General features: G+C 40.8%; 1 protein-coding gene across 1 annotated transcript in view; it reads right to left on the bottom strand.

The window, feature by feature from the left end:
* Positions 1-2856: 2856 nt before the first annotated feature.
* SDC2 (syndecan 2) overlaps positions 2857-22039 on the bottom strand; it is a 60630-nt gene continuing 41447 nt past the window's right edge. Inside the window, exons 2-5 of the mRNA XM_074145280.1 lie at positions 13752-13863; positions 6996-7129; positions 6073-6208; positions 2857-5110 (exon numbers count right to left, since the gene is read on the bottom strand). Coding sequence (XP_074001381.1) covers positions 4947-5110; positions 6073-6208; positions 6996-7129; positions 13752-13863 — 546 coding nt within the window. The 3' untranslated portion in view covers positions 2857-4946. The remainder of the gene's footprint in view (positions 5111-6072; positions 6209-6995; positions 7130-13751; positions 13864-22039) is intronic.

Here is a 22039-nt window from a genome sequence, read left to right as displayed (position 1 = left end):
TCTCAGCTGCAAAGCCCTGGTTGCAACGTCTCATCTGTTTCTTCCCACCTCCCATAGAAAAAAGACAACCCAGAGCCTTCCAAGAGCAATGCAGCACCCTAATTGTTGCCTCCTGTCATCCTCCCAGCACCTTCTGTAACCAGCAGAGAGTGAGTGGGGGCAACCTTGTAGATCCTCCACCCGTCTTGCCTTATCAGTTCCTCTGCAAATCCGGGGAGTGAGGAGCCAGCAGGAGCTGCCACTGGCAACATGTGCAACAGGTAGCGCAGATCTCCCACATGCTGGGAAGCTCTCTGCAACCAAGAGCGTCTCTCAGGGTATGACACCAACTTCTGCCCACTTTTCTGCCTACAGATTCTCTAAGGCCAAATTTAGCGTGACGGCAACCACTCAAGAAAACAAAATGGCTTGTAACTTCCAGTGGAAAACGTGGGCTGTCAGGACAGTTTCTCTTCCTGCCTTCTTTCCACTCACCTCAAATTAAAGTCTGCAGTTATACGCGGGTCCTATCCTGCTCGTCCCTCCGCCCCCCGCCATCCCAGCTAGAAACTAAGCTCAGATACTGCAAATACACAGAAGGTTTTTCAGATTTCCACCCACGCAAGCAGCTACTCTGCACATCCGATGCACATGTGAAATCAGTTCACGGGGGTCAGGGCAAGAGCCCACGTTTCCATTTCTAGCTCTACTGAGCTTAAGTTTTATCATCTGTTTGTCTTCAAAGCAAAAAATATACAACTTTACTTCACAGGGGAAGAAATCTCAGCAAAACATCTTTTCCACTGGCAGGGTTGGGTTACAGCTCCCCAACTCCCACCCACGCAGCTGAACCCAGCGCCTGGTCAGCCCAAGAGGCAGGAGGAAATGAAATGCACATGTCAGCGTCCCCCTCTCCCGGCTCCAGTTCCTCAGCAAAACCGCTCTTCTCCTCCAGCCACGAACCATCCCAGGACCAGAAGATGTGCCAGGGAGGGGGATACTTGCTGTATCTTTTCTCAGACAAACTGTAGAGCAAAGCTGTGCTTCCTCAACCTGAAGAAAGTTTTGGAAAGGCAATGCTCTAAAAGTTCACAGCATGAAGTTTTCACGTCACGGTTCAGAAATCTACTATATACCGGCAAGAGCTTAAATGTAACAAAACTAGTATTAAAGCTCATTAAAAATGGACAATGATATTGCAAATTCCTCAAAGGAAATGATGCCAATCTGATTAAGCAAGTGCTAAGTAACAAACGTAATTGATTGCAAGTTAAGAAAAAAATGTTATATTATTTCCACCTGTAAAAATAGTTACTTAGAGATCTTTTCCCTCTCAGATTCCTTTTCCCCTTCTCATTGTTTGCTTACTTGAACAAAGACTGTAATACTAAGCATGCTATCATCATTTCCCTCACACCAATAGTTTTTCTTTAATGCTTATCTGGATACTTCTGTCCTTACAAAAGCTTTCTGTATTCTGTATGTTGCTTAAAAATAGTATCTGTCATTTAAGACTGCATTCCATCATTTCAATACACAGCTCCAAGGGAAAAAAAGAGCAGCAACTAGCCAAAGTTACAAATATGCCATTCTCTTGTTAGGAGAAACAAGAGGACAATTTTTGTTTTAATTTATCCTATTTTAATGAAGTGCAATGCTCAAAGCGAAGAAAAAACTAGCAACACAGCCTGTAAACATGCGCTACAATTCACTTTTAAAAGAGGAACAAGGAACTCAACTTCAGAAGTTATTTTTCCATGAATAAAGCAAAGGTGAGAGACTACTTTAACATAAGCTTTAAGCTACTTGCATCAGGCTTCATTTGTAAAGAATCTAAGAGGTAGTAACCATTTATAACCCAGAATAAATCAAAGCAAAATGGCTTTTTGATAAACACTAGGGCCTATCAATCACAAGGAAGTGCCAGATCAGGTTGCTGAGGAATTTCAGAGCTGCTACAGCGGAGAAGAGCCAAGGGTCTTTAGGAAAAGCCGTCCCAGAGGTACAGATGCCACTGCTAGCTGCAGGCAACGTGGCACAGCATCCACAGCCTGGCACCGGGACTCCCAGCTGCCCAGCAACATCCACAAGCAGCCGGAGTATGGCTAGAAACACATCCAGGAAGGGGAGAACAAAAGGGTAGCAAAACCAAAGACCAGCTTGTGCTAGGAAGCCTCAGAGTAAGAGATGCGCATCAGCAGCCCGTTTCTTCTGAGCAGTGTTGCTGGAAGCTGGGTGTCTGCATCAGCCTGGTGTTCAGCCTGACGAAAAACAAACCCACGTTTACAATCGAGGCAATAGCTCTGTTAGAATTTTTCCCTAATAGCATGGCTTGGCACCGAAAAGAGAATGGCAAAGAGATCGTGAAATGATAAATGCTACTCTCATGCCTATTGCATGGTAAAGTCTCGAGTTTTTGTTAGGGAGGGCGGGAGGAATGCATTACTTTAAGTCTGTGTACATAGCTGAAGCATTAAACCTCTTCTGCACACAACAGAGCAGATAATGGATGTGTAGGGGAAAAAAAAGGCAAGTGGTGAAGCAGAGCTGGAACTTTACCATTGCTTCTGCTTGTAAGCAGATGCAGAAGGAACCCAACAAGCATCATATTTGGTAGCCTACATAGTTACAACAGATATCTATGTTGCATAAAGTGTCCTGTGCGTTCTGTATACAGGCAGAGTCCAACATTTATAAATAAAAAGAAAACAGCTTCTTAATACCAATTTGCTTATGAAGAAGGAGGAGACAATTTATCTGGTGTTTAATATTTACAGCTATACTTACAGCGATATTCATTGAACCCGTCAAGAAAATTCAGATCTACTACCTTAAGCAAAGTGGGCTTCAAAAAACTGGATGTCAGACTATACAAATAAAGTATTAGTTTAGGCATGGTAGACTTTATTTTGGCACTTTAACAAATGCTTTATTTTACAGCAGTGGCACAGCATTTGCCAAAAATTTTCTTTTCTTGGCACAGTTATTTCAAGCAGTTATTTTACTAATTGAATTTCACTAAATATTGCACAATAAGATATACCTGTTAAATTCTTACCCTGTTTTTACTTGTTGAACTTGTATGGCTTTGAAAAACTTGCCAGTAAGTATAAGTAATTTAAAAAGCAATATATTAAATATTTTAGCACAGGAGAGCGTTTGTTTGTTCCTAAATGACCACTGAACCTGGGACAGCAACAAATACAAGTTACGCAACTCTTATCTGAAGAGCTACCAGATCTTATTTACAATACATTGCCATTTCTGAGAAGCAGTTCAGCTTGATGTCCTGAACACCTATATTTTGGAAATCTCAAAAGTAAAAAATGAGGAGGTTAACAGAGCAGAAGACGAAGCCATTTGTCTGTTACAAAGCATAATATAAGGAGGCAGACTATCGTCTTCTCCACGTGCCCCTCTATCCAACACCTATCTGTGGTCTAAGCAACAGAGCCTTTTCTCTTCTACTCGGAATATTTCTTTCTTCTCTTATGAAGATACTCCACTTGTCTCAATTCTTCTGCTGGAGTCCAAGCAGAATAGATCAAAATTCTCCAAAAGGCCGGGGAAAAAACAAACCAGAACAACAAATCAAAAACCGATATACACAATAAATGAAACCAGGTACTCCTTTGAATTTTACAGTATGGAAAACAACATTTGCAGGAAGAACAGGTCTGTATCAATACTGCCATTAAATATAATGCAAAGGTCGAATGACTCATAACTCATACACCAGATGCAAGACTTAAACATTCCCACTTTTCTCAGCAATAGATCTGGTCCAAGGATCAGCCCAATCAACAGCCGCCTTTTTTTTTTTTGGTCTGGATTTCTAAGATCTACTAGATGTACTCTGTAACATCAAAACATAAGCAAGTAGACATAAAATGAAAAGCGTACAAAAGTATATCACAATGGAATTCTCAGTATTAGGCCACATGATTTATTCAGTAGTGTTTATGTTCCCAAATTACAATTATGTCTATCCATGTAAGACTACAAAAGTTACCATTAGAATTGTCTGTGCTTATAAAATACCAACATTTTCTTTTACTGTTATATACTCATTAACACCAGTCTGCGACGAGTTACATATAATCATAGGCACTTCAAAGGCTTTAAAAGACGTTTACAACTTAAATGCATTTTTAAAGAACAAAAATTTAAACCCCTACTTGTACCTTCAAATTGCAAATAATTAACAAATACAGTGGCCATAGAAATCTGCAGCAACTTCTCAAAATACTGTTAGAGTCTTTGGGTTTGCTTAGGTTTGTCAGTAGCTTACTCCAAATCTTCCTTACAGGAGACTTGTTTAGTAAGAATACGACTATACAGTTTGTAGTAATAATCCAATTTTACACATTAATTTGCTGTTACAAATCTCACTGAAGCTACAGGTACGCTGAGAAACAATGCAAAGTGTAAAATTGATATTCTGACACTTAAATTTATACAAAGTGGAGGTTAAAGTTTACATAGCTGAAAAATTACATTTACACTAAAAGTTACTGTTATCTGAATTATCTGAAGACAAATTGCACCATGACAACTACAAAAAGGCATTTTTTGGAAACAGATAAATTAATGAAATAAAAACTAACTTGTAAGATCAATCTGAGACATGCCGACAAAAATTAAACAACTTTCATTGAACCATAGGATAAAACAATCATTTTCATTATTTTATATTTATGCATAAAGTTTTAAAAATGATTCAGTGAACATCAATGGTTTTATAAAATAATGCTTTGCCACTGTTATTCACAGAACACTGCAAATGTTAAGTTTTAATTTTTACATTTTTAAAGGAATACATGAAAAGTTTTAAATACAATGGGATTTTATCATAAAGGTGCCATAATGGCTCTTTAATGAAAAAAAAAAAATCTTCATTATTCTATGCAAAAGCTTTATTTAAAAAAGTTCAGTGATCTCATAAATAGAGACACTAAATAGGAATTTTATGCATAAAACTCCTTAGTAGGTGCCTTTTGATAGGCAGCACAGGATGGTTTACGTTCACCAAGGTCATAACTGCCTTCATCCTTCTTTCTCATGCGATATACCAGCAGCAGGATAAGGAAGATTGCGAAAAGAAAACCGATAACTCCACCAGCAATAACAGCTGTAACCAAAGAAAGAAGAGATTCACAATATGCAAGAAAAAAATAAGTTTAGCACCGTGTTTCTTTTCATCTCACACAAAGCGTTTGTGATTGTTTTCAAATCACAGAAAAGGGCTCCCATTATGCAACTGTCTTAATTATTGGTATCCTGAAATATATTCTCGGAAAGCCTGTTTGTGTTTATAAGGCAATCATTTAAAAGGACATTCCACCTGCAAGTGAGCAATCCACCAACCCACAGTTCTAAAAAAGTTATTAAAAATTTCCCAAAACCTCAATTAAGAAAGCCACCCATACTGCCAGAGCATAAAGTTGTCTTCATGTGCAATAACAACATTTCAGTTTCTTTCAAACTCACTCATTTCTCAACTGTTAACATTTTCAGCCCTAAAAGAACTATTTTGTTACACTAGTTAAGAAATCGGTTTTCCCTCTTCTCCATCAATTTTCACTCTGACTCTAGACTGAAATGAATTTCCTATCGATGAGAACATTTCATGGGGCTGTAGGAACGGCTGTATCCTCTGTATCCTAAGGACGGCGTTTATCCATCCCTCTCCATCCACCCATCCACTCATCACTGCAATAACCTCCTCACAGGCAGTGTCCATCTGCACTAGATGGACCAGAGAGCAACGCACTCTTGGGAACGTAGGTGAGAAATACATTTCTGCACTGCGAGCAACAATCCAAACTGCCTTTCTGAGCTGTGGAAGCTCCAGATATTCAGCAGGCAGTTTTCAGCTTGCGGGTGTCAAAGCAATTAGCAAGACTTCGCTATTAAATAACTCCAGAAGATGCCCGTCTCATTCTCACTAAATCAACCACTGGCTACCCCCTATGAATGTCTTTAAGAATCTACCAAGACAACACAAATGCGGAGTTTTCATTATTCTATACAGATCCCCTCTGTTTTCTGTGGTGTTTCCGGGGAGATAGACTTTGGCAAACAATGACTCACCTGCCAGAACTTCTGTCCTCTGGAAGAGGTTTTCTGAATGCTTTTCGGTGAACACATCGGTGTCATCTCCTGGCTCATCACTCTTTTTCTTGGTATCTATGCCAGGCCTTTCTTCTTTATCGATTTCTTCAGGTGACTGTAGCACAAAAAGGGAAACAGAGCATTGCTCAGAGACAGGGCGCACTGTAAGTCGGCACGGTCACTGCCTGTCACCGGCAGACACCAAGCTGTGGCTCCATACGTATACTCCACCATACCCACAAACACAACACATGGGAAGCTTTTTGACCGCAGAAAGCTGTGCTAGACATTGTAACTGGATCTATTTGTCATCACGGTGTCGGAATGAAAAACACTATCCACAAGCTTAAAACCCCCAAAAGCATATTTAGCAAACAGCTGTTAAATATTGCCTGTGTTTATCAGAATAACAGCCTCTGAATGAAATAACCATGCTCAAACTAACGCATCAAGTATGTTATATTCAGAACATCTTTGAGGGTAACTTAGACAATATTGCTTATGGTGGTAGAAGGCAATACTGAAATAGTAAACGGAACCTGGCAAGGGTTCAACCTACAGCCAAACCACACAACATTCTCCTTTGGGAAGGGAAGTTTCACGTAGAATTTTTGAATAACTCTTTGAGAGATGTAAAAAAATGTACAGCTCGAACTCAAAGGTATCATGAGATACTGTTTTCTGCATCACTCTCTTCTTTCCTGTGAAATCCAGACATCCTTACGCAGACTTTCTAGTAGGAATGAAACTGAGCAGCTCTGTATTCATTTAACAGGCTGCGGCAGCATTAAGTAAAGCTTGCGGGGGCTTTTTAATCCATATAAATCAAACAAAGGTAACATCAAGCCATCAATGGGGTACAGTGAAATCATTGTAAACGGTGTTGCTCTGCAGCCACGCACCTTTGTTTGTGCAGGCACCTTGGTCTGCATTTTCACCGTAGTGGTCTCTGCCCTAGATGCATCACTAGTTGTCGGCAACTTTGGAAGTATTCTGGATGTTGTTATCACAGCATTATCCTCATCTTCTTCAGCACCTGGAGACAAAAAAGGTGACATTTCGTTGACCTGTGAAATTCTTCCAAACCGGTTACATTTTTTATTATGACATCAACCTTGGGGTGCTTGCGCAGCCCTCCCTAGGCAAATGGCCTAGATGACAATGCCTGCTAAGATAAAGATGCAAGTGCAAACAGTGTGACCTAAACTGTCAGGGGGATATTTGCCCCAAGTGACCTCATGAAAGAGGAAGGGGGGCCATCAGCTGGATTAAGCAGCAACCAGGAAATTGGGGGTGCACAGAAATCTGTGTGTGCCTGTGACACACGTTGGGATCAGTTGCAGAAGAGGAGGTTGGAAATTTGTAGTTGCATGTTACCATTTTAAGTGGCTGGTACTGTGGTTATCTGTTGCATTGCTGATATTAAGCCCAAAAGTCTAGTTCAATGATTTTCAGTTAATTGCATATAATAAATAAATCAATCAATAAACTTCCTTATCCTGACTTGACTTAAACGACATGAAGTGAACAGTTTTTCCCCGTAACACGCTGCTTCAACAGCAAAATCTCTCCCCTACAGCAAATCTGTTAAACTCTCAAACATAAAAACCCAAGTATTTTATATCTACAGGAAGACTACTATTACTTTATGTTCCAGTCACTAGGAATTCACATGTTTTTAAACTCCACATAATTCAGAAGCCTTTTTATTTTGAAATAAAGAGCGAGAGGACATAAAACTCCCTAACAATGACCTTAAATTTAATTTCCTCCACATTCAAAGCCCTGCTGGAGTACGAAGGCTCCTTTAGAATAATAAGATAATGGGCATGTCTAATAAATATCCTTTAGTGATACTGGAAGGAAGAAGATACAGACAAGAGACTAAATTATTGCAAAGCCTGAAAGAGGAAAAGAATCAACCTATTCTTGGACCACTCCTTAGGAATCTCAATGTGTTCTGCTCATTACAGACATCGGTTACCCAAGTAACTATTGGGTAATAAATCCAGCAAATGTGCATAGTAGTAATTCCTAACAAATAAAAATATATCCTCTTACAACAGAATAGTATGACTCGCTCATTCCAAACTGACTTTTTATCTTATTTTTGTAGAGAAAGAAAACAGGCTGAAAACATGAGCACAGTAACCAAGTTTTGAACTCACAATCCACAATTATATACATTTGGCATTGAAAGAAAGGGCATTAACAAAACAATAACTAAAACAATTTCTGTACTGTGGAAAAGAAAATTTGGAATAATTAAAAAAATGCTACATTAAAGCTACCGGCACAGAATAATACTGGAAAAACCTTTAGAGATACCAAAATTACAGTGCAAACTCCAGAATAAAGACCTCACAACAAGAATGAGGTATTTTCCCAAAACGCTACTCAAAGATCAAAAAACCAACATCCTGCTTTAAAACAGAGGTGAGGAAAGGCATCCAACAGGAAAATTTTTCTGGCTTTGCCTCAAGAGTTTTCTTTGAGAAATAAGGGCCCAATGGATAGCTCAGCCTGCTTTACCTTCCAAAGTTCCTCCAAATTACACAAGACTTTCAGAGTCAAGGAAATTAAAATTGATGAGCAGATTAGATATCTGATAAAACACCCTTTGAGAATACAGAACTTTATTTTCTTCTTTTTATGAAATGGTAAATCCCATTTAATCAGAAATGCTCCTCCAAATCCTTAAATGCCACCTGCACTTCAGGCAATAGTTGTGTCTGCCAGATAAAAGGGTGAGTGTTACGGGTCTGAACCTCTCTGGCTACCAAGGACGCAGATCTCCAGTCTCTCAACAAATGGATGACTAATCTAACTCCTGGACTAGTCACTAGATTTGCACCAAAGGTATCCAACTCCTCTTCCGAACAGCGTCAGGAGCCTCAGAGGAATCCTGACCCTCCCCAAAACATCACAGCACCTACTGCTTAGGCCTGACTCAGGTACCCACTCATACACATCCCTGTTTTCTAATTAGCTTTATCTAGACAGGTCTCTATCTTGGCATGGAGTAGGTCTAAACAAGGAGAAAGCATTTCTCTTGCTAAACTGACAGTAGTATTCTCAGAATTACCCATAAATAAGATTGAGTGACTAAAAAACCTCTCTAACGCTCTCCAGAACATAGCAATAGCATTTTACATAGTATCATGTTCCCTAAAAGGGTAAAAAAAAAAAAAAAAAAAAAAAACCAAAAAAAACCCCGAACTACTCCCATCCTATTCTTGAATCCAAATAGGATTGGAAAGGAAAAGCCTACAGAGTGTCATGAGGATAACAACCTAGTTGGAAGTTAAGAGGAATGCTGTCAAATGATTGGAGTACAAGAGCTTACTTTGTCCTTGAAAATAACACTGTCTTTTTAGGTTTCTGGATTTGGCCAGCTTGGGTGACAGTGCTGGGTATTAACTGCTTTGAGTCCCTCTACAAATATATACCGCTCTTTTAGTGAGGGCACCGCAGAAACCCTGTGGCAATTGAACCCATAGCCGTCTCTGTGGTAAAGAGTTGAGAGCTCTCAACCACCATGCACTGTCTTTTATCCACCGCAACCTCTTCAGGACAACTGTTATGTTCATAGTAGTCAAAATAGCCTAAATTGTGCTGTAGTATTGGAAATATGTAATATACCCCTTAGTGACATGTCTGTTAGCTGTCCCTTGCACAACAGGAATGCAAATACTCTTTCACACTCCTGGCGCTTGAGGAAACTTGTCAGGAAATCAAGACTGTGACAGCTTAAATCATTATACACTACTAAAAAGCCCACAGTAGTTAGCACTCTTACTTGCAAAGCAGCCGGTGATTAACTCTTCCGACCAAACAAATCCAATCATTTCAATCTATGTTTTGGGATCATGTTTGCTTGCTGTTGCACATCGCATTCTGGGAGTACTACCACCACAAGCAAACTTGTCATAAGGTGGGAACACACATATCCACCATCTCTTTTACACCTTCTATCTCTATCATCAATGTGGTACATACCAGAATGACATATTTTTAGCTGCTCCCATTCACATGAAAAGCCCCGAACACAACCCGTAATCAACACAGCATTAGACAACAAGAGATGACACTGTAAACACAATACTACTGCCCTATCAGGGAACTGCAGCTGAAATACATGGGGACAGTGGAAGGATGCTGTGTCTCTGGTAATTCTTACCTGAGGAAGGGAAAAATACCCCGAAAAACTTGAAGAAAATAAAAGGAAGAGTTTAACTATACTGAACTATACTGAAGACTCTGTCAAGCACAACAAAAATCCACTTTCAAATGCTATCACAGTAGGTTTTTATGCTAAAGGACCTGGAGAACCAGGTAGTCAATGTCACAAAGAATGCTTGGGGCTGGTGTAGCAGGTGGACAGAAGAATCTCTTGCTCCAAGCCAATATGAAAGGCACATCTGAGCAGGGCCATAAAAAGTAGAAAAATGAATAATACTTGCTGTGTTGCTTGCACCAGGGGAGGGGAAGCACACCAGGAGAGGGTGTGTTGCCCCACCTGGAGTGCCTGCCGGGCACACTGCCACCAGGGCCAGGATCACCCAGCGTCAGCCATGGCCCCCGTGGCAGCTCCTGTTCAGCACCCGGGAGAGCGCCCGTGCCTCCCCCATCCAGAGCCACGGGTCCTCAGGCCACGCCACCGCCCGTCACCCAGCCCCACGCCACGCTGCCACTGGACTCCTAAACTGCTTTCTGGCCTTGGAGTGTAACTTCCCATTAGGTCAAGAGCCAAAGCAGATCTGCTCTTGTATTTCTTGGAAAAGCTCCAGTCCCACTACCACAACCTTCCTCCAAGAACAGTCCCCAGTCACAACATCAGTCTAGACCTAGTTCATCCTGAGCTAACCTCAACTCAAGCTGCTGAGAAATATTAGGTTGGGGAAGAGATGAAGGGGAAGGAAAGTCTGCATCAGATTCTGATATATATTGCATAGACTTGTATACCAGGAGTAACAAGACACAAGAATCATTTTTCCAAAGAACGTATAGATAAATCTAATAGAGATGGTGGCTTTCCTTAACATAAGGGTAGTCATGCTGTTTAGCAGCTAATTCCAGGTACCTGTGCAGACCAGGGCTCAGTTAAGATCTTTTATGCTAGAGGAAAAAGGAACAGTAGTTATAAAAGCATTTCAAGTTGTAGATAGGCAGGAAAACTTATTTTTACTCTTTTATTATTATGCGATATACAAACGCCTACACTAAGCAGAGTGATGCCAGACTGAGGCATCTCGTCAGAGATGGAGACTGCAAGAAGGAAACAATGGACTAATGAATTCACTATGGACTTTCTGATGTGCGTACAGGACAAACAGGAAGCAGGCATGGCCCCTTCAGAAACTGTTGACCAAAGGATTCATACTGAACGTTTGGGCAGATGAACCTCAGTAGCTGAATGTACATGAAGGCGATGATAGGAAAAAAAGACAGAACGCCCTCACCTTTTTTTCTCCTTAGAAAAAGCCCTCAGCCAATTTCTAGTTAGAAATGTGTCATGCTTACAGTGACATTTGTCCATGTTAATGCTGCTTACAGACCTGCAAGGGCATTAACGGTGGTGCTGACAATGCCTGTTTATCTCCATAGGCCTGGTGGCAGCTAACAATTTTCATACCAAAGAAAGGAGTCAGCATGTTGTCATCTTGGATCTGTTTTGTTGCAGTGGAATTACATAGCAAGAAAACCACTCTTGAGTGGGAAAGCTCTGCCTGCTAGGAACACTACAAAGCCTTCCTGCATCAAGTAAAGACAGATGTATTCAACGTAATGTGAAGAAAATTGATCATTGGTACATCTGCAGCACACTTTCTACTTCATAAAATGGAGATAGATGTAAGGATAGGGTGAGCAGGTTAAAGAGTATGCTAATTTGCTTCCCTTGAGGTTTTTTTTTCCCCTTAAGTGAATAGAACTGGGCTCACAGACTGCTTAGATGATTATTTGAACTTAGACTTCTTCCTTTGTTCAAAAGAATTAGATTTTGATACTGTCACATAAGCTCTCTAGAGTGGCATCCAGTTAACTCCAGTCTACAACAAGACTTTTCCTGCTTTCTTGCAGGAAAGAAAGAGATTGGCAGAGGGAGGTAGCATGAGTGTGTGTTATGTACTCCATTTTCCACCCATGGTTCACGGCTGAACACAGGAAAAGAGAGGCGAGAAAGCCAAGGTGTTACTGTTGAAGTCCAGAGTACTTTCTGTCCTGGCTCCACCTTTACCACTGAGATGGGTTAATAAAATCTGAAGCCAGTTCTTCTACAGCCTTTTCCACTTCAAAAGCAGGACTGCATTTTGAGTCATCCTTATTTGAAACAGCCAGTCTCCACAAAGAGAGATGAAATAAACCCAAAACAGGCCATTCTCCATACCGCTACTTATTCTCAACCTATCTCTTTTCCTGAAGCTTACAACGTCACCAGCATGTGAAGTCATGACAAACTGGGATGCTGACTGAAAGGGCAATTTCCTCAGAGATCACACTTTTCCTCAGACAGGAAACTGGATGAAATCACTGACTTGTTAATTTTTTTTTTATTTTTATTTTTCAAATGAAACGTTAAATTTCCCCTCAAAGAAGTCTACAGCAAGGATGTCCAATTAAGCCTCTGAAATACAGGGTATTACCCAGGTGCCAATGACCGATGGGCCTGGATTCACCTGGCAGCACCATCAATCCTCTACAGACTCAATTTCAACGCATCTTTGAACCTCCAAAGGAAAGGAAAAACAAAAAACCATGCGAAAAATCTCAGCTGTGGCTTACAAAGTAACAAAGTTCCACAAGAAGCACTCACCCTTTAAAAATTCACAAGTATATACAAACATCAAAAGACAGATTACAAAAAGTGCAATAACAAACAAATAAGTAACACACTTGGAAAACAAATGGGATTTCCACAACAGCTCAGCAAATGCTCACAAGAATAAAATTTCTCTTCCAGAACTACCATAAAATCCTGCACTTAACTTTTAATGGCTGGAGCCTCCCAGCTAGTCTAGAAGACACTCCACAAAGAGGCTAAGAGAAATGATTAATGAGGTTTCACCGACAGGTTTTTGAAAAATGATGAGCTAGCGACATGCCTCTAATGAGTGTTTAAGTCTGAGAACTCAGTATGTTATGCTTATGAATTTCTTTATTCACTATATGGATGTAATTACCTCAGAGAAAACTGTCATAGTTTTGGCAGTATCTAGACTTACAAATTTAAAAGAACAACAACAAAAGAAGTGGACACCATATTTACAACAACTGAATGCATATAAGAGAAAACAAGTTTGCTGCTGCTATGTTTTCTTACAGACTACTAAATAAGCATTATGCTATGGGAGAACTAAGCCTTCTCTAATCCTTATTTCTAAACTCCAGAGAGATCTACACAAAAACCAGAGGGACAGAAGAGAGGCAATACCACAGTGAAATGATGCAACTAAGGAGTAAGAGGAAAGAGCAGAAAGTTAATATTTAAAACTCAGCCCGCAGGGATGCTCAGTGCTCTGTAAACAGAGCGCCAAGCACTCATGGAACTCACTAGAAGTACCATCTTCAGCTTATAAAGGAAAACTGCACAGCTTTTCCTCACATAATTGCATTACTTCTCACACTTTTAAAAATCAAATTGTGACATGTTGTCTCACCTGAACCTGACCCAGAAGAATAATCATCATCATCAATTGGATAGACGCCTGATGCTTCTTCAACAGAGCTGTTGTCAAGGTATAAATCTTTATCAGAGGTCAAATCTGCTCTCTGGAAAACAGATAAGAGGGAATGGTTAAAAAGATAACAGTTCTCCAGCATAGCAGCCTCCTAATCTTCACTCCTATTTCTGAAGTTGATGATGGCACCTTGAGCAGTTTATATCTTCAGTTTATGCAACTCATTCATCTAAGATGTTAAAATAAATTTGTAAAATTATAGCATAAAAAAAAACAAACCAAGGCTGCACAATGAAAACTAAGACACCACACAATCTTTAGGAAGCAAGCCCCCTTCAAATCACATTTCATCCCATTAAATGCATGAATGAATAAATAGGATTTGCAATATACTCTGCATAGCTTCTGTAACTGAAAGAAGCAAATCCCAGGATTGAAGCCCTCTGTCAACATCTCCAATATATAAGTCTATAGGCTGTCACGTGAAGTCTGTCATTTGATCTCAAATGGCAAGCAACAAGAGCACATATCAAAAACCACCTCAGATGTACATCGAGCCAATACTCACAAAACTCTTTATAAATCAGAACAACTGGGACTCCAGAATACAAATGTTTCCAAGATAGTGCTGGTGATTAAGGATTATGACATTTCCAGCTGGATCAGAGAGCTTATCTCCAAAATTCTGGTCAGGCAAGATGACCTAAAATTTAGCTGTAGCTTCACCACGCTAAAAAGTTGGCTTCTTTTGACTTTCACCACATTTTAATGTCTGCAAGTATTTCCCCACTAAAAAAGGATTTTACTAAAATGAGCTCATAATAGAACAAGCTATCAGCCATCCTTTTAGATCGACAATTCAGGCTTTGAAAGACTAGAAATTGTCTTCCTCCACAGCAGCTTGAGCTTTCTCAACAGAGCATAAACTTCCTTATGGGAGCCATGTATCCCTGATGACTGAGAAGATAACTTGCCACTATTACTACTATTACTTTTACCAGCCTTTGTGTGCGCAGCCATTTGCCACAACTTGTTGGAAAAAGTAGGAAAGTTGCAAATGCAGTTTTAAGTCAAAAAGCCACACTATACCAAACTGAGTCTTTTCTTTATATCATGTAATTGCCCAAACCTCCTGCCCAAACCCCTGAAAGGGTTTCCACCTTACTTTTTACTGCATGGCATTGATTGCCCATTTTATTCTACCCAACATTCACTGTAGCTTTCCTAAAGGGGTACCAAACTGTGAAAGGGGTAACTCCTGTATGCAAAGACCCACATCTGATTTTTTGAGATAACTTTTTTCCCAGAGGTCTAAAAAATATTGTTGAAGATGTTTGTGACTTTTTTCAGGAGGCTTTTGGCAATGGATTCCTGTTCCAAGCTTCTAAGCTTCTGCACAGCAGAAAACTGCACTTCAATTTGACCCAAAATTAAAAAAAATGATTCTTCATGGAAAGCAGAAGGCTATCCTGATTATTAGAGTATTTCAGTGTAAAAGACCTTTGCACTGGGGGTACCTAACACTTTTCTGAACAGCTCTGAACTAAAGTAGTATTACCTGTTTTTTCTTCTAAAGAAGAAAAGAAAACCAACATGATTCTATATTTGGTCAAAGTATACTCTTCCTGCAGTAGCTTTTACCTGTGGGATGTGTGGGAGAAAAAAAAAAGCTGTTTTTAAGATAGGTTTACAAAAGGCCTGCTCTCATCTGCTTCTGCTAGTTCACACGGTCTGCCTGGAACTGGCTGCAGTCCAAAGAAGAAATTCAAGACGATGTCTGGTCACCATCAAATGACTTAATTCCATCAAATGACTTAATTCCTTTAAAAGATGTCTCCAAAGGAAGGCTTGAAGTGGCTTGGTAGGTGTATAGGTGGTATTGTAATTAAGACGCAGCTGAGACTGTTTCCGTATAGGAAAACAACTCCCTGTTGTGGGACAAATATCCTGCTGTTGATCAGGCTGCCACAATGGACCAAGCCACTTCGCCCCATTTTACTTTCAGCCACAATTGTGCTACAAAACAGCCCACTCCTCAGTATCAGGCAGGAAAAAACAAAACATATTTAAAAGGAAATGCAGGTGGCTGACCATGAGTATATAAAAGGCATACAATATTCAAAGATATCAGAGGCAGCAAATGTTACCAAACGCCAAGCTGGGAAAAAAATTCGAAGACCTACCTGGAGAAATTTCCTAACAATGGAAATTGCCAATAGCGTTTGGCAACAGCTGAGAAACAGCCTGAGTTTGCAATTGTTAGTGAATGAAAACCAGTCTGCATGAGAAACGAAGCATCACACATCCATGCCCAGAACTTTTAGTGCTGAATAAAAACATGAACTCACCAATTTATTCCCTGGGCCGTTTCCCGATTCTGTCCATATCAGAAGAAAACTCAGTAGAATTCAAAAACCAAACGAAAACCCAAAACACCATCCCCCCCTCCAAAACAAATAACCCTGTTTTCTTGCTCTTTCCAGCCTCACGGGAGTCAAGAGAATACAGAAATGATCTCTGACAGTTCTTCTAAAGATTCAATAAAGATTTTTGTAAGACAGCTGAGCAGCTAACCCAATCCAGCCCAAGCTGCAAGTGCCTGGTCAGCCAGGCTCCCCACCATCATATTTACTCCCTTTCTTTTGATGAATTATGGCTTTTCAGCAGCCAAAAGCTTTCATTTCTAGCTATGCTGAGATATTCTCAATATTTAAACCAGCTGAAAACAGAGGAACAGAAATGGAAGAAAAGTCTGTGCAGTTTTCAGCACCAATTTGAGAATCCATTGTATTTTATTCGGGGGATGCAAAGGATACAATGTGAAACATTATTTAATATCTAGTATTATGGATGGCACAACTCCATCAGAATGACAAAACTATTCCCCACAGTCTTACCGATCCAGTACAATATTTATTATAGGGAGAAATATATGGTACAGTGAACCCCAAATGCATTCAGATCAGACACCAAGCTCCATCTGAAGAAGATGCTCTGAAGCTTCTTTGGCCAGAGCCCCTTGCTTCAGCCCATTTCCAGTATGAATGATTCTCGTCCAGTGGAACTCGGGTAGGACACGAACACTCTCTCAAACCAAAGGCATAAAGGAGCATACTCTAGCTTAAAAATCCCCAGGCATTTGCATAGATAAATGCATTGCACTGTCCCCAGACAGGCTCTCTTTGCAAGCTGGCTAGTAGACTTTGGGTAGGGGCACCCCTTCTACACCCACAGCTTGCACCTCCTTTCCCAGTTGCTCAGAAGCACGTAGCTGCCTTAGGCCAGTTGGAATGAAAACTGCCTTCATTCAAGAATAAAAAGAAGAGCCCAACAGTTAACAAAAAATGCACAGCCGTTAAAAATAATTCTGTGAAGATTAAGCTTAACAAAATGAGAGACAGTTAGTGAAAATAAAAGAATACTTCATGGTGCTTAAGTGAATATCAAGCACTGAAGCCATGCTCCGCAATTTTATGCTATGTAAAAATAAATTTCATTTAATATTTGCTCTAGAAATGTTTTCTCACTTGTCAGATGGGAATCCATGGGGGCCCATGGACTACTTCCAGGGTGTTCACAAAAGATAAGTTGGAAAAACAAGTTTGTTTTCAGTAGGCTTTGACAGAGAAAGGTCTGTACTAGCACTTCAATATGCTTAGGAGGAAAAAGAAAAAAGTTTGCAAATTGTAACTCCATAAATCTATTTGCAAGCTGTTAATATTTAAAGGACTATTTCCTATGGCTAACAATTGAAATGAGGTCCCCCATGTCACTTCTATGTAACAGCCTTATTTTCAAATCTATTAAAAACGGCAGGAACACCAGGCAAGGATGTCTCTGTTATCGGTCCTTTAATCTGGCCCTGAAGCCACAAAAACCGCTCGTTACCTCTTGACAGAGATTGCATTCTCATCCATCATTGTTATCCCACTTACGTTTTTATTCCAAGAATATAATGCCGCAAAATCCTGTGACCTAAATACTTCACATGCTACATGCCAATGATCACTGATTCCTGTCTGGTTATTGACTACACTGGCATAAATCTAAATCTCATGGATGTTGTGTAGATTAGCACCCATTAAGTAGCAGATAAAAGATATTCCCATAGCAGTTATATATTGAATTTGAAATTTCAAAAGTCTGTTTTACTAAAACTTAACATTTTAAATTATTTTTAATTTAATAAATTCAGATTATCCAGGATATATATATAAAACCCCCTCATTCTGACACTAAATGAGAGAGGAAACAAAGCAAAAAAGCTTTTTCTGACTCGTCATCTCATGAAAGGCATAAATCATTCATCAAAATTACAAATGGCAAAAAAATTGAAAACAATCTTTCGAAAATAGGAGGGTTGGGAAAGGATGGCGCACTTCATTAAAAAAAAAAAAAAGTACAGAGTGCCCTGTAATAGCCATTCCCTTTTCCAGTGTTGCTATTACAGTCAGTCCTCCCATCACATGGGGATGATTTCAGAGCAAGACATTAAAGACCTTCCTGCCATGTGGATGAAGCCAAGAAAGCTGGTGTGAGGAGCAGTGAAGAAGTAATGTCTACCATGGCTGTCGTGGCTGTTTGAAACTCAGACGGAAGAGCAACGAGTAACTGACATATGGAAGGAAACATTTTATTACTTACAGATGCACTCAAATTTCTGTTCTCTGCCTTTTTGGGTATATGTATGGGACAGAGAATTTGAGGTTTGCAGCTGGGTTATTAATGGTACATTGCCTCCCTTTTTCCCCAGATGGAAGTCTTTTAGATGTAACCCGTTTAGTATGCACAGAACCAGAGACTAATATTTTTAAAGTGATGTTATATCCCAAATATCTAAGCCAGAAGGCTCTGAAAATTTGCAAGTGTTACAGCTGTTGATTAGGTGGAGATCTTACACGTAAGAAGGAGAAAGAAAACAGATCTTCCTCTTCTATTAACAGTTCGTGCTGTTCTATTAGTGCTTGTATAAAAGCATGTTCAGCTGCTGAGTCTGAGTTCACTGAAGTGATGCATTCTTCATATACACTACATTTTTGGAACGCTAACTACCTGAACGCATTCATCTAAAGCCCAAGGGCCATTGCAGAGACTTCCACTGAAGGCAGGAGAAAAGGCAGTTGTGTGAAGGAGAAGCTGTATTTTCCCCTAGGCTTCCTGCAAAAACAACTCTGATCTGCCACCCAACAGGAGTTAGTCCTAACAGACCTCAGCATTGCCGACCCCAAAGCTGGCAATCCTCTTGCTATCATTGTTCACTATTTCTTTGCTTCCCCTCATCACACCAGGAAAGCTATTTCACCGGTGAGACTGTCCCATCAAGACTTCATTAACCTTGTCCAGGAACGAGAGTCATGATTTTAAACAAACAAACAAAAAAACACAACTCTACAGCACAAAGTTTGAAAATCAGATTTACACCTCAAAGCACTAGGTTTTCCCAGATAAATGTTTAACCAGAAAAGCATTCATCTTCCATTTCCCATTGTGTTACTGGTTCCCAAAGATGAGTCTCTGCCGGCTCTGGCAGTGCTCATCACTGTCCTTCAGCCTGTGCATCCCTACATTGCCTGTGTATACCCTGCTACAAACATGTAATTTTGAAGTAGGATTTTATGTTACAAGGCGTGTTTACCACTAATTGTCTTATTACAGATACCATTTTTTCCTTTCAGTGATACTACAGCTGGGCACAGATGAAAAGGGAAGGAAAGAAGTAGTCCCCACTATTTCCTTTCAAGGTGGTGGTGGCCACTTTCAAGGACTCGCAGGCCAAACTCTTCCCAGCAAACCCCACTTCATTGCACTGTGCCAACAGTGGTGGGGCTATTTCAGCAGAAGAAGGGGTAAAAGGTATGGTGGTGGGCAGTTGTGAGATTTTTTTGAGACATAATATGCTAATAATTAGTGATGTAATTTAAGCACAACATTCTAAGGACTCCCCATTTTCTTCCTTGGAGACACTACTGCCTGCACAGCAGTGCTGTCAGTGGAGTGGGTACTGGCTGCAGGAAAGCTGCCCCACACCACCGTCTGGGTAACTGTGATCACAGCAAAAATATTCTTTCCATAACAACCGGCCCCAGATTGAATTTTGCAAGTTTGAGAGCAAGGCTTTCAACACAGAAGCCAACATCTGCATTGCTCATTACCCCCGAATCATTTTGACACAGTTACCATCTCCCAGTTTTACTTCAGAATGGCTTAAAACCCTCCAAGCACTCCCCACGGCTTCTGCCTTTCTGTGTCAGTCCCCCAGCTCATCCACATGCCCCATGTGAAAATCAGCCTTGCGATGGGAACTGCCTGGGCCAAATTTGTGAAAGCCACCGCCTCCCCCCACCACTTCAGCCAATTAAATAACAAGCTTTGATTGCCGTGACTCAGTCTGCAGGGCTCGTTTCCAAAGGTATTTTTAAAAACATCTTAGAAGACCTTTGCTGCCCTTCTTCAGGTAAGGGTGGAAGAGGAAATCGGCTCCGTACAGGTGTCCCTACAAGCGTTGTTAAGTTGGGAGTTTGCCCCTGGGGCCGGTGCCGGCGGCGGCACGGCAGGCTGAGCCCCTGTCTGGTGCAGCACAGAGCCACTACCCCGGCTGGAGCACATGCCAGAAAGATTATTCACGCTCCTTGTACCTCATGCAGAAGAACTTCCTGATGCTGCACAAAACTATAGCTTTAGGCCTCCAATCTCTCACGACAGATAAAAGAATGGGTTTGACCGCTCGTGGCTGCTGAGGAAAGGCGGAGAGCCCAAAATAAACACAGGCACGGCAAACTGCTTCGACCACTGCTAGCATTCAACAATAGAGGAGTCTACCAAAAGAGCTGATTTACAGAGATTGCCTCATGTCAGAGCCAAGAGTCAAAATATGCTGGCTTTTAAGACGCGCAGTCTGTTACGCCAGACTAATTACCAAAACAGAGGCGTATTCGACAGGGACAGCATTAATAGAACAACTCTTGCCGGTGTCAGGCATTTCAGCAGCCTATGTCATGGCTCGGACTAAAGAAAATACACCGCATCCACGGTACTCACAGGGAAACGCTCCAAGGCAAAGAGTCCCCGGGGGTAAGGAGACACCAACAAGCCACCGACATGTCAGCTACTGTTCACTTACAGCCACGCACCAAAGAAATTACTGTGCTGCAGTTGATAGATTTAAGTTCACACTCTTCATGAAGTCACAGAAATTCGTGTGCCTGTTTTCTAACAGTCATCTGTGCCTTTAGAAATATTCCCTAATGTGTAATTACATGCTGTACGGTACATTATGTGATAACAGAACTTAAAAAGATAACTGGAGAACTTGTTCAAGCTTAATTGAAAATGTTTTTCTTCCCATTATAAAGGCTCACAGATCTGCGTAGTGGGTCTTTGGCCTGCTTACAGTTTTGGAGCTGAGGCTTGTCCTGCCTTGAGGAGAAAGATAAAACGTCCTTTAAAGCTCTTGCCTGTTTGAGGTAAATTCCAATGGAATAAGCTTCTATCTTTCCATGTCTTTTCAGAGTCTGATTTCCAGTTTTGCATCATTTATGTACTAGACGTACACAGAGGCTAAACTTCAGTCTATTAGTCTAATCCCTTGTCCAGAAACTGTGTTGCCCAGGGTGGGACAGAGGTTGCTGTATGATAATGCAGGAGGGAGGTAGCAAGCATGGCAGCAAGATCAGGTAGAGCTTTCTATCCTTATGCACAAGTACCAAAAGCACAATATGTGATGAAGGACAGATCAAACAACTTGCTCATGCTCTCCAACCTCAATAGATATTTGGTAAATGAACAAAAAGAGATCCTCATTGGTTACCCAACAGGCCTCCTCGGCTATCCAACTAGGCTCAAGCCCACAAGAAGTAGTATTAAAGGGCTGCTAGTTGAGTGAAACCATAGTTGGGTCTGCCCCAACAAAAGATGCCTTCACCGTCCACCCTGTAGGTGACACCTACATCTTCATACAGTTAAGCAGAATGTTCTGGAACAACAAACCTTTACCTCTGTGGATCTGTGCCATCCCAGTGAAGAGCAGTTCCTCACCTGGGCAGAGTCTCCTCAGAAGTCGTCCCACAGTTTCACCTCACAACTCAGCAAGCAAAAGCTACCTGGATCACAGGATATGAAACTGCAGCGTCTTACTTTTTCTCCAGCAATGAAATTTTTGTGTGGTTCTACAGCAATTCATGATGAAACCCCACGCTCAAGAGGGCCCCATCCCTTGCTCGAGAGCAGACCAGCCCCATTGGTCCTTCCCCAGATCTACAGCTGGGGAG

Source organism: Numenius arquata, chromosome 3 (genome assembly GCF_964106895.1).
Source record: "Numenius arquata chromosome 3, bNumArq3.hap1.1, whole genome shotgun sequence".
Taxonomy (NCBI): domain Eukaryota; kingdom Metazoa; phylum Chordata; class Aves; order Charadriiformes; family Scolopacidae; genus Numenius; species Numenius arquata.
The sequence above is the reverse complement of the archived record's forward strand: the minus strand, read 5'-3'. Positions and strand labels throughout refer to the sequence as shown.